Source organism: Urocampus carinirostris, chromosome 2 (genome assembly GCF_059441175.1).
Source record: "Urocampus carinirostris isolate Australia breed hairy pipefish chromosome 2, RoL_Ucar_1.0, whole genome shotgun sequence".
Taxonomy (NCBI): Eukaryota; Metazoa; Chordata; class Actinopteri; order Syngnathiformes; family Syngnathidae; genus Urocampus; species Urocampus carinirostris.
The window spans coordinates 26,410,042-26,422,805 of NC_142350.1; the positions used below are offsets into that span (position 1 = coordinate 26,410,042).

A 12,764-nucleotide genomic window follows, 5' to 3' on the forward strand; every position below is an offset into this window, starting at 1 on the left:
CTAATACTTACTAACTTACCTTGGGGGGTCGGGGGATCTGTGGTATATTTTGGGTTTTCCATAGCTGGAATGCAAGGAGGAAGTCTCTTTAGCATGAATGGAAAGGGCATTTTGTAGCCAAAGAGTATCTCTACAAAAGACTAACAATAGTTCCAGCAAATGTGTATTTTTGTCCAAAAACCTTTGTTTCAGTGTCTGTGTGTGTGTGTTTGTAAATTCAGCGGAGTGCGGAGGCAGTTTCAAGGGGAAATCTTCAGGGCGGATCCTTTCACCTGGTTACCCATTTCCTTACGACAACAATCTCAGGTGCATATGGACTATTGAGGTCAACTCTGGAAACATTGTCAGGTAATATAAAATGCCAGGGCAAGAAACTGAAAACAATCATTTTTTTTGTATCAAAGTAACAAATATATGCCATAATAAGAAGACAGTAATCAAAATTCATGACACTCTGCTAAGGAGCTGTCAAACAATGCACTAAAACCATTCATGATAACTTTGTCATCCTGCCTCTTACAGCCTCCAGTTTCTCGCTTTTGACACCGAGGCATCCCATGATATTCTCAAAGTATGGGACGGAACACCAGACAATGAAATGTCTCTGAAAGAAGTTAGCGGCTCTCTGCTGCCTGGGGGAATTCATTCCACTCTCAACATGGTGACCATTCAGTTTGAAACTGACTTTTACATTACCAAGTCTGGGTTTGCCATCGATTTTTCAAGTAAGTGCTTTTTTTTTTTTGGATGGCAATGAACTAACGTGATTGTGACTGCAAAAAAATAGCCCCTTTCGGCCAAAAGAACCTTTAAAACAAGAATGTCAAACATACAGCTCGCAGGCTAGCTCGAGTCTGTTGGATGATTCAATCCGCATGGAACCTTCAAAACCTGTGTACTGGCCTATTCTTCTCACTCTCGCTCAATACTGTCCAGCTGCATGGAAAATTAAACGGTAGAATTAGTAGTGCAAGTGCACACTTGTTTGTTTTATCCCCTTTTCTTTTAAATAACAAGATACGTTTTTAAAAAAAAATTGTTTAGAAATTTAACATTTTTTGTCGCATATAGTCAACTACAGTTTACTTTTGCAAAGAGATAAATGGTTTTGTGGCACATTAGCATACCTGTCAACCTGTACGGTTTTGCCGTACAAAGTACGTTTTTTTATGCATTTTAAGACGAGTACGACGTACAAGGAAATCTGTACGGAAAAACGCAAATTTGTCAATCGCATGCGTCTGCCACCAGGGGATTTCCCATCATGCATCATTCATTAAAAAAAAAGATACAGTGTACGATTATTTTGTATTTTTTACAGGAAAATACGACAGTTTGTAGGGGCATGGAGCCAGGGAGGTTGACAGGTATGTGAGTGTAAATGTAACTCACAAAAACAATCCGAATCACAAACTGATTGGGATTTGTGTGCTTTGTGCCAGTTGCACACGAGTGAGACAAAATCTACCAAGAAACCTGCTGGTGTTGGCTATGTGTCATTATCTAAGGATGTTTTGGAGGTTAAACAACTTGGGGTTTTTCCCATGGGTATTGATATTACTAGACTAGATGATGGCACAAGTTTGGAGAGTACACTGTTAATTGCTAACACTGCAAAGTGGCTCAAGCCTTTTAAATTAAAATTAAACCAGAAGGTAATCAAAATATATAAAGGGGCTTTTCAGAACAAGATACAGCCATGTACTGCAAAACATCACACTTGTTTGGCTGACAGCAAATCTGTGTAAACTGACTAGCAAGTTTGTTTCTTTTGCAATGAAACTGGGTCAGAAAAACTGCATGAAGTAGCAACAAAACAGATGGATGCAAATGTTGGCGAATATGCAATACAGGTGGAGGACACAGGACTATCTGCAAAGCAATCTCTTGGAGATATGATTGACCTTGAAACAAAGTACCATCTTACTTGCCTAACAAAACTGTACAACCGAGCAAGTCAAGCGATGTACATCACTAATGATGATGAAGGTCCCCTTCATAGTCTTGGCTTTGCTGAACTAGTTGCTTTCATTGATGATGTATGTGACAGTGGGGACCTGATGCAGGGTTGAACCAGGCCCTCTAATCACAAAAAAAACTGAAAACACTCCTTGTCTGTGGAGGAAAATAAACCGGAATTATTTGAATTTCTCTCTCTTCCAATTGAAAAAATACAAATAAATCCTGAGAAAGAAGTCTATGCCACAAAAGGCAACACAGTCCTCTGTTCTTCTGTGGGATGTGGGATCAGTCTCCTGGTTCCATTCACTCAAGAGGAAGCGGGCACTCCCCTGTTTCTTCATGTGGCAGACACAGCTAACAAGGGAGTCAAGAAGGTGATTGTGTGAACTGTTGACTCTTATGTGGTCATCTTGGCAGTTAATGTCCTTCTGAAAGTCAGTCTTGAAGTAATGTGGATTGCCTTTGGAGCTGGTAGCAATTTCTCTAATATAGCCATTCACACGTGTCCAACCACTTGTTCAAAACCTCTGGCATTTAATTTATTCTTCGGCTGTGACACACCATCTTTGTTCTGTGGTCGTGGTCAAAAGACCGCCTGGGATACATGGCGTTTGTACCCAGAAGTCACAGAGGCTTTCCATGAAACGTCTCAGATGCCTCAAAAGTTGAGTGACCATTCTTTAGCTGCACTGGAACGTTTTGTCGTGCTTATCTGTGACAGAACAAGTGCATGTCTGGATGTGAATGAGGCAAGGAAGCATCTTTTCACCCAGAGCTCAAGATCACTGGAAAACATTCCACTTCCACAGGATGAGAAAAGAGCAATGTACCAGGCTAATACATGGAACCTTGCTTTGGTTCCCCAGCCATGTTTGCCCAGTCCATCAGAATGAGGACGGGTTGACACCGATGCTGGATGGCAGCCACTTTGGACAACACTCCCTGAAGCTTTACAGGCTAGCTATGAATTTGTGAAAAAGGGTTGTACTGGGCACTGTAAATGTAAAAAGGCAGCCTTAAAATGCACAGCACTATGCACATGCTCCAGTGACTTCAGCGATTAAATCCGTGTCTGTAGTTGCAGGAAGTGTTCTGAAGTTGCAGGCCAACATCGTAATCCCCAAAGGTCATGGTCCTAAGAATAAATGTACATACTTTATGTAACCTGTTCGACTCTTCACACTGCATATACGCTTCCTGATTGTTGTTTAAGTTTTTAAATAGTTGAAGTTCTTTCATGTTCATATTCATACGGTATTGTTTTTTAAAATCAAAGAGTTTTGTATAGATTTATTCAATTGTGGAATGATTTTCCAAAATTGACCTCCACGCTTCCATAAAATTGTCCTTTTAGAATCTCATCTCATCTCATTAGCTGCACCGCTTATCCTCAGTAGGGTCGCGGGGGTGCTGGAGCCCATCCCAGCAATCATCGGGCAGTGGGCAGAGGACACCCTGAATTGGTTGCCAGCCAATCGCAGGGCACACTGGGACAGACAACCCGCTCGCTCATTCACACCTAGGGACAATTTGGACCGGCCAATCCACCTGAAATGCATGTCTTTGGAATGTGGGAGGAAACCGGAGTGCCCGGAGGAAACCCACGCAAGCACGGGGAGAACATACAAACTCCGCACAGTAAGTCCGGTAGCTGGATTTGAACCCACACAGGAGGTTCCCAAGACCTTAGAACTGTGCCGCACATGCGCTAGCCACTGCGCATGTGCATTGTTTACATTTCTATCACATTTACATCCCAAGATATACACACAACTGATTTTATGCCTAGATATGCATTACATTGGAGGGCAGTGGCCCCTGGCTGACCCCAGGGATGACTTGTAAGAGTAATATGAATATTAAAAATGAGTTTCTCCTTGTCAGAAACATGGATATACTCATCAAATACATATTGCTATGACATTCAGGACCTCAGATTTAAACGTTTCTAATTTCATGCATAGAAAATTTAAATTTTAGAGGTCAATGACCTCTACCTGACCCATGGAGATGCCTCTGGTATTAAATATGATTTGTCATCCCCAGGTATATGAAAAACAAATTTAATTTACACTTCTGTCACATTTAGGTGTTAATATACAGACATTTCTAATTTAATGCATAGCAATGTCATATTATGGAGGTCGTGATCCTATCCGACCCCAGAGGTCAAACTGAGAATGGCACCACATTTCAAATTAAACTTTATGCTTTCAAGAACAAACCCTGAAAGTTGCATGCTTTTTCATTTTGTGGACAATTGTTATAATAAGAGCTTACCCTGCGGGGATGAATAAAGTATCTATCTATCTAACAATCTAACAGTTCCACTAAAAGTCATTTTGAGTTATCCCTCAGACATGACACACTTACATACTACAAGGTTTGTACATGTGCTTGAAAATTCTGAAAATGCTTTAATTTTATTGATGTTTTCAAATTTTGAATGGTGCTTGAATCTTGGGTGAAGTGCTTGTAAATGCTTGAAGTTTTTGCCATGTTTTCAACAAGTCTGCTTAAAAATGACACAGACACTGGGCCATGGTGGCATGACTTTGCCATTGCATTTAATCTTTCCTGGTGATTAGCGGCAGATGACATTAGTTTGTATGGTATTTTCCTATAAATTTCCGTCCCAAACACAAATATATTTGCGATTTACTCAAGATCTAGAAATCATGTCTTGATGAATCAGTGGTTCTCCAACAATGGGGCAAGTGCCCCTTGCGGCACGAGGCTCTGTCAAGTGGGGCGCGGACGCATTTGACATTGGGGAACTTTTTTTTCCCCAGAATAAAGTGCAATTGCATATCCACTACAGTAGGGTGCAGTGGTGTTCTCAGAATGTTCCATTTCCATTTCGCGTCCACGCAGTGCATTAAGAACAGAGTATAAGCAAGCAACCCCAAACATTTTTAACAAGGATGCAGACTGTTCTGTGCATCTGCACTTCATTGTGGTCAATGTCAACGCATGGGAGTGTGTGAAACGAAATTTTTATTCCTTGCTGGTCAAGTACTGAGAAAATTGACAATAAAATTGACTTTAGCTGTTCTAACTGGCAAAGAGAGACGGGGTTAAGAGACGAACAAAAGCCTCCTCCCGAAAGCTAATACGAGGACGTTTGTCAAAGCATAGGTAGCACTTCACTGCGGCCATGAAGCGAGACGACCACAGCCTTGAGTGCTTGTAATGTTAAAAATGTAGGCAGCGGACAGCATGAAGCCAAATAAATTAAGCTGTCACTTTAAGACATTCCAACCTAATCACAATCATAAGATGATTGAGTTATTTTTTTTTTTTTAATGTGCCAAAAAGTCAATTTGGCATGAATGGATGTAACGCTAATATCGCATGATCTTTGTTTTGTCCCCACCAATAATACGTGATCACTTAAAAAAAAAAAGATCGATCTTGGGGGAAATTAGAACCAAACTTGCGGTGCTCAAAATCACTGACCAGTATGCTGAAGCACGTCGACAAAAAGTACAAAAACAAATGTAAGCACAAAGACCACAAAAAAAGGCATATTACATTAGTTTGAACAGTGATTGTTCTCTTGCACCAACCTATTTTTATTTTCTTGATTGAAACCGTTATTTGAATCATTCTTGTCACTGACCCAAATTTGAAACGGGCTAATTTCATTAACTAATTATTAATTCACAATTAATATGTTCGCATTTAAAACAAATATGTTGCCCATATTAAGTTTCAGTGTGCTTTGATTTTGTTTCTACACAAGAGAAAATTGTGAAGTCTATTGGTAGCTAAATTATTTCACAGGGATTTTGTGTTGTTGTTTGACTTTATATCAGTTCAGTGTGTAAAAAGCTAAAATTGTTTTGTATTTTACAGTTTTAGATTTTTTTTTTGTAGATCTCTGAATATTCTAATTTAAATTTAATGCGCTTTTAATACTAAATAATTTGGTGCATAATGTATTGCTATCAATGATAGTATGTCTTTAAAAAAACATCAAATATTAGAGGCCGTTTGGGAGTTGAAAACTAGTGAGCTGAGCTGAAAGACCCGTTTTTCTAAAGAGAGCTGTCCTCTTCGGTGCTACCATTAGGGGGCGATGGCGCTTCACATGACAACCCCATAATGACAAGCCACTAGAGCAGGTGTGTCTGTGTCTCTTCCACATACTTTTATAGAAGATTGCTTTCATTTATTGCGTAGTCTATAAAGTCGACTGCCAAGAAACAAGGCGATGGCAACAGCACTTATCCCAAAATTCAAGCAAAACACAACATTAAAATTCATGCATTTTCCAGGATTTCAAGCACCCATACAAACCCTGTTCCTCAATAGGGCTTGAACACGTGAAGTCCATTACTTGCGCTACACCACTTTAGTCTTTTAAGCAATGAACGCATTGAGCTTTTAGATCCTGGACTGATATTTGAAAACATTTTTCAGTCATCTTATAATTTTCGACTCCCACATTTTGTGTTTTAACAGCATATCTGTGTTTGCATGTGTGTTTCACCGTAGGTTCGCTAGCCACTGCCTGCAGGGATCCTGGTATTCCCATGAATGGCAGTCGCAACGGGGAAGGGCGAGAGCCCAATGACTCTGTGACCTTCTCATGTTATCCGGGATATGAATTGCTGGGAGAGAACAGAATCACCTGCATCCAAGTGGAAAATAGATACTACTGGCAACCCAGCCCCCCAAGCTGCATTGGTGAGAAGGGTGGGAATAGCGTGAGCTAGAGGTGACAGATGTATTAAAACAATAGTGGTGTAAAAAGAGAAAGAGGATTGTACAGGGGATTCAAGAGAAAGCAAGGGAGACTGACATTTAGGGTAGTATATTTGCTGCCGTGTTGGGCAAACCCAATTAGAGCTATAATTTGCGCTTAAGTGGACAAATCCACTTTACACCCCCTTTACGTTCCCTTGTAAGGCTTAACAACTACTCATTACACGACAATGTAATTAGAGATAATTTAACTAAAGTGGGTTTAAAAAATAGTTGAATGACTGCCAGCTAAGACTTTGCTCTCTGTCGGGTAGTTTTAAAGCACGTGTAGTTCTTCTAATAGTGAAATTAAATTCAGTCTTATGTTATAATCCAGTTACAATGTTATCAATCAATCTTTCAGCCGTCGAACGACTACTTTAAAATCAAGACGAATTGAAATAAATAAGATGTACATGGAGAGCAGGGGTCTCCAACATGGTGTTCACCAGTGCTGGATCAATTTGATTTTCTAGTACAATGATTTTGTTGTTATTGACTGAGTCTATTTAACCCCTACTTTTAATAAATAACCTGGTAATAACAGCGGAACAATATAGTAATAACTTACAAGGTTGATATTTTGAACTTCAAATAAATCAATTCCAGTTCATGGGTCTCATGGACAAAAAAAAAACATTAAAGTATTGATAAATGTTTTTAAGCAATTACTTAAGAAGAATGAGAATTTATCTGTGTATTAAGCAAATTTATTTATTCAACTTTTTATTTATTTTCAGGGAAATAACAACAGAATAAATTCCAATTTATGGGTTTTATGGGTCTGTTCTTTTTTTACCAGCTAACTGACCACCATTTTAGCTTTTTAGCCAGCTATCTTTCTACCTTTTTAGCTATTTAGCAATCTACCTTGCTCTTTACAGTTTATTTGCATGCTATTTAGCTAACAGTTGACATTTTTGCTCGTTATCAAGCAAAATTTTGGCCTTCTCTCTAGCTAGCTATCTAGCTTTGTTTTGGCGTTCTATCTGACTATTTAGATGGCTTTTTACTGTTTTAGCTAACTATCCACCTCCATATTGGGTTTTTACCCGTTTACCGTTCTAGCTATCTAAAAAGCTACCTTTTTAGATATTTAGGAAGGTATCTAGCTAGCTTTTGAATTTTTTTGCAGGCTATCTAGCTAACAATTGCCATTTTTTGCTAGTTATCAAGCTCAATTTTGGGTTCCTTTCTAGCTAGCTTTTAAGCTTTGTTTTTATCTTTCTATCCGACTATTAAGATGGCTTTTTACTCTTTTACTAGCTATCTAGCTCCCTTCTAGTTTTTTTTTCCTGTTTACTTTTCGAGCTAACTATTACTGTTCACCTCTTTAGCAAGCCATCTATCTAAGTTTCTATTTTAGAAATTGATATGAAAATGGGTACCCTTTGCACTAATTAATAACAAAAAGTAGTTTGACGCTTGAAAAAGTTGGAGACCTCTGACTGAAAGTATTTAGATGCCTTCAAACCTTTCACTCTGTGTTATTCCAACCATTTGCAACAATACTCAAAGTTTACACCCAGAACCACAAACCGACCAAAGAAATGAAAATCTGTAAAAAAAAAACGAAAAAAACTGAAATATTGCATGGTCATAAGGATTCAGATCCTGTGCTGAATATCGAGTAGAACCACCCTCTTCAACAAAGTACCTCCATTGGTGATGATGCAACAAGCATTTCGAACTTGGATCTAGAGATGCTCCGCTATTTATTCCTTGCAGATCCTCTTCAGTATTGTCAGGTTCAATGGCAAACATTGTTGGACCTTTTGTTGGACCCAGTCAAAAGCAGCTACAGAGTCCATTTAGCTGTGTGTTTAGGACATTGTCTTGTTGAAAAGTGAAGCTTCTGCCAGTCACAGGACCTGGGTACTCTGGAGGTTTTTTTTTTCATGTGTCTAGACTGGGTCACATTCATCTTACTTCAAAGGATACCAGTATTCCTATCCATGCTCCCATCATGTATCACTGTAGGGATTATGTAAATTAGCAGCAGTGCCTTGTTTTCTCCACACATAACATAAATTTTAATCTTCATCTCATCAGTATTCTGTAGTGCAACTGAAAACAAGCGCTAAAAATCACAAGTAGGACTATAGACCACGGAAATGAGAATTTCTCGATCCATATTTAAAAAATATTTGTGTTTCTATGATAGTTCATGTATTTCGATAAATGCTCAGATAATATTATAATAATGATAATAATCAAGATTGAAGAATATTCTTTTCTTAGAATGACATTTTTTTTACCACTAGGAGCTACAAAATAATACATAGCGTATTATTGATTAATTTATTACTTATTAACTGATTTATTTTCATATTAGTTCTTGCTGCTCAGCAGTGCCTTGTTTTCTCCACACATAACATTTACAAGTAGCACCCAAAAGTTCAATCTTCATCTCATCAGACCAGGGAATGTTATTATTCATAGTCCGCAAGACGGTCGTGCGTTTTCCGGCAAACTCTCTGAGGCTTTAATGTGTCTTCCTCTGAGGAGAGACTACCATCCGTCACTGCCATAAATTCCTGACTGGTGGAAGGCTGCAGTGATAGTTGACAGCAACGTTCCCTGTATGCTTCCGCAGGGCTGAGCAATAACACAAAGTCTGTGAGCGTCACTTGGAATAATGGTGAGCAACATCAATTCCAAGTGTGGCAATCAAATCATCATCCAACATGTCTAAAATTTGAGATTAAATCTCGATTCATTCTGCTAGATTTTTGGCCAAAATAGTTATTTTTTTTCAAATTTTGATGTCATATTAAAAAGGTCGCACGGCCTACACACGTCACATGTTTTTACAACAATTACATGACCTGAATTAAATCGGACTTTTTATAGGAAGTACAATGTTGCCAAAAAGATTGACCTGATTTATTTGCAAATTATTTAAATGTTACACAAGGGTGATCAAAGAGACCACAAAAATGTTTTTTTTCCTTCTTTCCTTTTTTTTTTTTTTTTTTACCCTTTTCTTAAGATTGTTTTTCTTTTTACCTATTTTTGTCTTTTTTCTTTTGGTCTCTAGTTTCCATTTTTCCTTTATTTGTTACCCCCTCCTCTCCTTTTCCTAGCTTTTACCTTCTTTTTGACTTGCTTATTCCTTTTTTCTTCTTTATCTTTTATTTGTTCCTTTTGTTCCTATTCAGTTTTGTCTTTTTTTTGTTTTTTGCTCCTTGGGCAGTTCCTTCAACATCATGATTTCGATTTGCTTTGATATGCACTCTGAGTTGTAAAGTCTTATATAAAAAATGTGTGTTCCATTCCTAATCAAGTCTAATTGGTTTGACTAAACATAGCTGGAACAGCCATCTAAAGGAGGATAACAGAAAAAGGACTGCACGCGAGTTAAATATGAATGTTCCTGAGAGGGTCTGAGTACTTATGACCATGTGATGTGTCAGGTTTTCTTTTATAATTGGCAAAACACCTACATCCTTTGTGTAGATTGGCTGCTTAATGTACGCTACTGTGATTTATTTTTAGTTTTCTTAATAGCTATAATGACACGTGACAGTGAAAAATGCCAAGGTGTCTGAATACCTTTCAAACCCACTGTATTCACTGTATTACAATCTCTTATCTCTACATTTTTTTGTGTGTGTGTGTATGTATGTATGAAGCTCCATGCGGTGGGAATGTTACAGGATCTTCAGGATTCATTTTGTCTCCTAACTACCCGCATCCTTACCCACACAGTAAAGACTGTGATTGGCGTATTGCTGTCCACTCTGACTATGTAATCTCCTTGGCTTTTATCAGGTATTTCAACTGTCTACACATTTCGCCTATTTACTGAAAATAATAATCCCACTAAACAGAAGTACTATTAAACACTAGCAAAGAGAGTCCCAGTTGGTTTGCATAATAAAGTTCAGGATGTAATAACAAGTGCTTAGAGATTGTTTTGAGCAATAATCGGTTTGGAATATTGTGCTGTTGTAGTACCTTGTAGATAAATGAGGAAAAGAGGGCAAGTACTTGTTCTTTATATACAGTACGTGGTTCAGTACCTAACACAACTGGGGTTTTTGGAAACATGGAGGATAATATCTAACCTGAAACTGAGTACCATATTTTCACTACCTTAGGGCGCACCGTGTAGCTGGTTCTTCTGTATTTAACACATACACTGTGTGAACCACATGATAGCGAGCGCGCGCCCTCTGTTGCTGCTGTCTTACAACATCACAGACAAGCATAAAAGTCTGGGTATTTAGAAGTACTGTACCACAAGCATTGGTCGTGGTTTATTCATGTATTGATTATAAAGTAAAACACACGGATAAAAACTCGTCGGAGTTGTTTTTTCAGCTTCTTCCCCTTGCGAAACATCGATTCATTAATCTTCAATTCTCTCGCGGATGCATGGTTTCTATGTTCTTCCGCGTTGCATGGAAACCAACACACAATGGTGGACGAAAACACAGAAATAATTCAATGGAGGGAAAGTGAGGTTTTGGATTTAATTCGTATTTGAGGGGTTAACTCTGTACAGCCCGATGTAGCACAATAAATTTCAAATTGCTAAAAACGCTGCGTCTTTGGCATCCCTGAGTACTTCCGCAAACAATGCATTGTGTTCTCTTCTGCGCAAGCGGGACATGGCAGCATTAACGCAGGAGACACGTAGAAGTCACAGGAGATCGCATATAAGTCTCATTTTTTATTGGAAATGTGAACGATCCCACAAAAAAATTGGAATTCACTCCAAAATCTGAATTGAGCATTTAGCTCTACAGCGTCAACTTAACCTTATATATCTTAGCAGTCCAGGGGTAACCTACCCAATCGATTGTTTTGTTTTAACCAAATTGAGACACTTGAAGTGCCATAGAGCATGCATGCATTGAGGATATATACACTGCCACACTTCACCCTTTAACAGCCTCATGGTGTCCTCAGCTACGCCCGCCGCTTTAGTTAGGGCGCGCCGCACAATCGGAAGAAAATCTGAGACTTTCATGTGCGCCTCGTGGTTGTGAAAATACGGTACTTCTTGGTCAATCCACTACAGAAATGGTTGCAACTGAGAATTGCTTGTTCTTTGTGATGGAACCAGTCGAACCATAACCAAGTAAAGTTGGCCATGTCTGCACAATCACTTGGGTTTGAGTCCACGTGTAACGATATATTGTGAAAGGAATTGCATCAAAGTCATCTTCCTGAATCGCAACCTTTACAGATAAGTGTTATAAATTGCTGGATGAGGTGTAAACATTTTATCGACCCTTTGCACACACGTGTGCTCTTTTTCGAGAAATTGAGGACCGACGCATACTTTCCTCCTCGTGATATATTTACACATCTCACCAAATCATCCTGACTTCCACATAATCTGTTCCACTATATTGTAAATGGAGTATCCCCATACACCCGTGCTGATCAAAAAGCTTATGAAAGTCTGGATACTTACCAGTTCTTTATAGCTTGTACGCGTTGCTGCCCTTGGTTATGCCAAAAAATGCTCCCTTGGCGTAAAATTCCCTCCTTGCGCAAACGTTTATAAATCAACCAAATTTTGGGTGAATGTAATAGAACAGTAAAGCACAAGGTATTTGCACTTTGTATAGAAATCATTTTTGAGCATGAAAATATTTACTTTGGTAAAATGATGCTTTATTTTTCTTAACGTTCGGCTCCCATTTTATCCTTAGATCATTTAACAGTTCATTTTGACGTGGTAAGCTTTACGGTGGAGCCCATAATAATTTTCAAGACATGTGATAGTCGGAAGATTACTGTTTTGATGGTTAAATGCAGTAAAAGCAGCTTAGTTAAAAATGGTAAAGGTAAGACACTGACATTAGCTAGTTACCACTACATCATACCACTGATCATATTGAATGTCTTTGACGTGACTCGTACCTACTTAACATAAAATTACTCGGAAATACATCAAACGTTCGCTGCAAATCCTTGAATACTTGAGGGCTGCCAGTGTTGCGCCTTGACACAAGCAGTCCCTTCGTTTCATTGCAAATAAACATCGTCTTTGTCCAAAAAGGTATGATAAAATTCCAAATCGGGCTTAGATTCTT

General features: G+C 38.6%; 1 protein-coding gene across 1 annotated transcript in view; it reads left to right on the forward strand.

Annotated features, from left to right (window-relative positions):
- LOC148371529 (CUB and sushi domain-containing protein 3-like) overlaps positions 1-12,764 on the forward strand; it is a 290,824-nt gene that overhangs the window by 152,844 nt on the left and 125,216 nt on the right. Inside the window, exons 25-28 of the mRNA XM_088326066.1 lie at positions 222-348; positions 523-725; positions 6,463-6,654; positions 10,347-10,485. Coding sequence (XP_088182192.1) covers positions 222-348; positions 523-725; positions 6,463-6,654; positions 10,347-10,485 — 661 coding nt within the window. The remainder of the gene's footprint in view (positions 1-221; positions 349-522; positions 726-6,462; positions 6,655-10,346; positions 10,486-12,764) is intronic.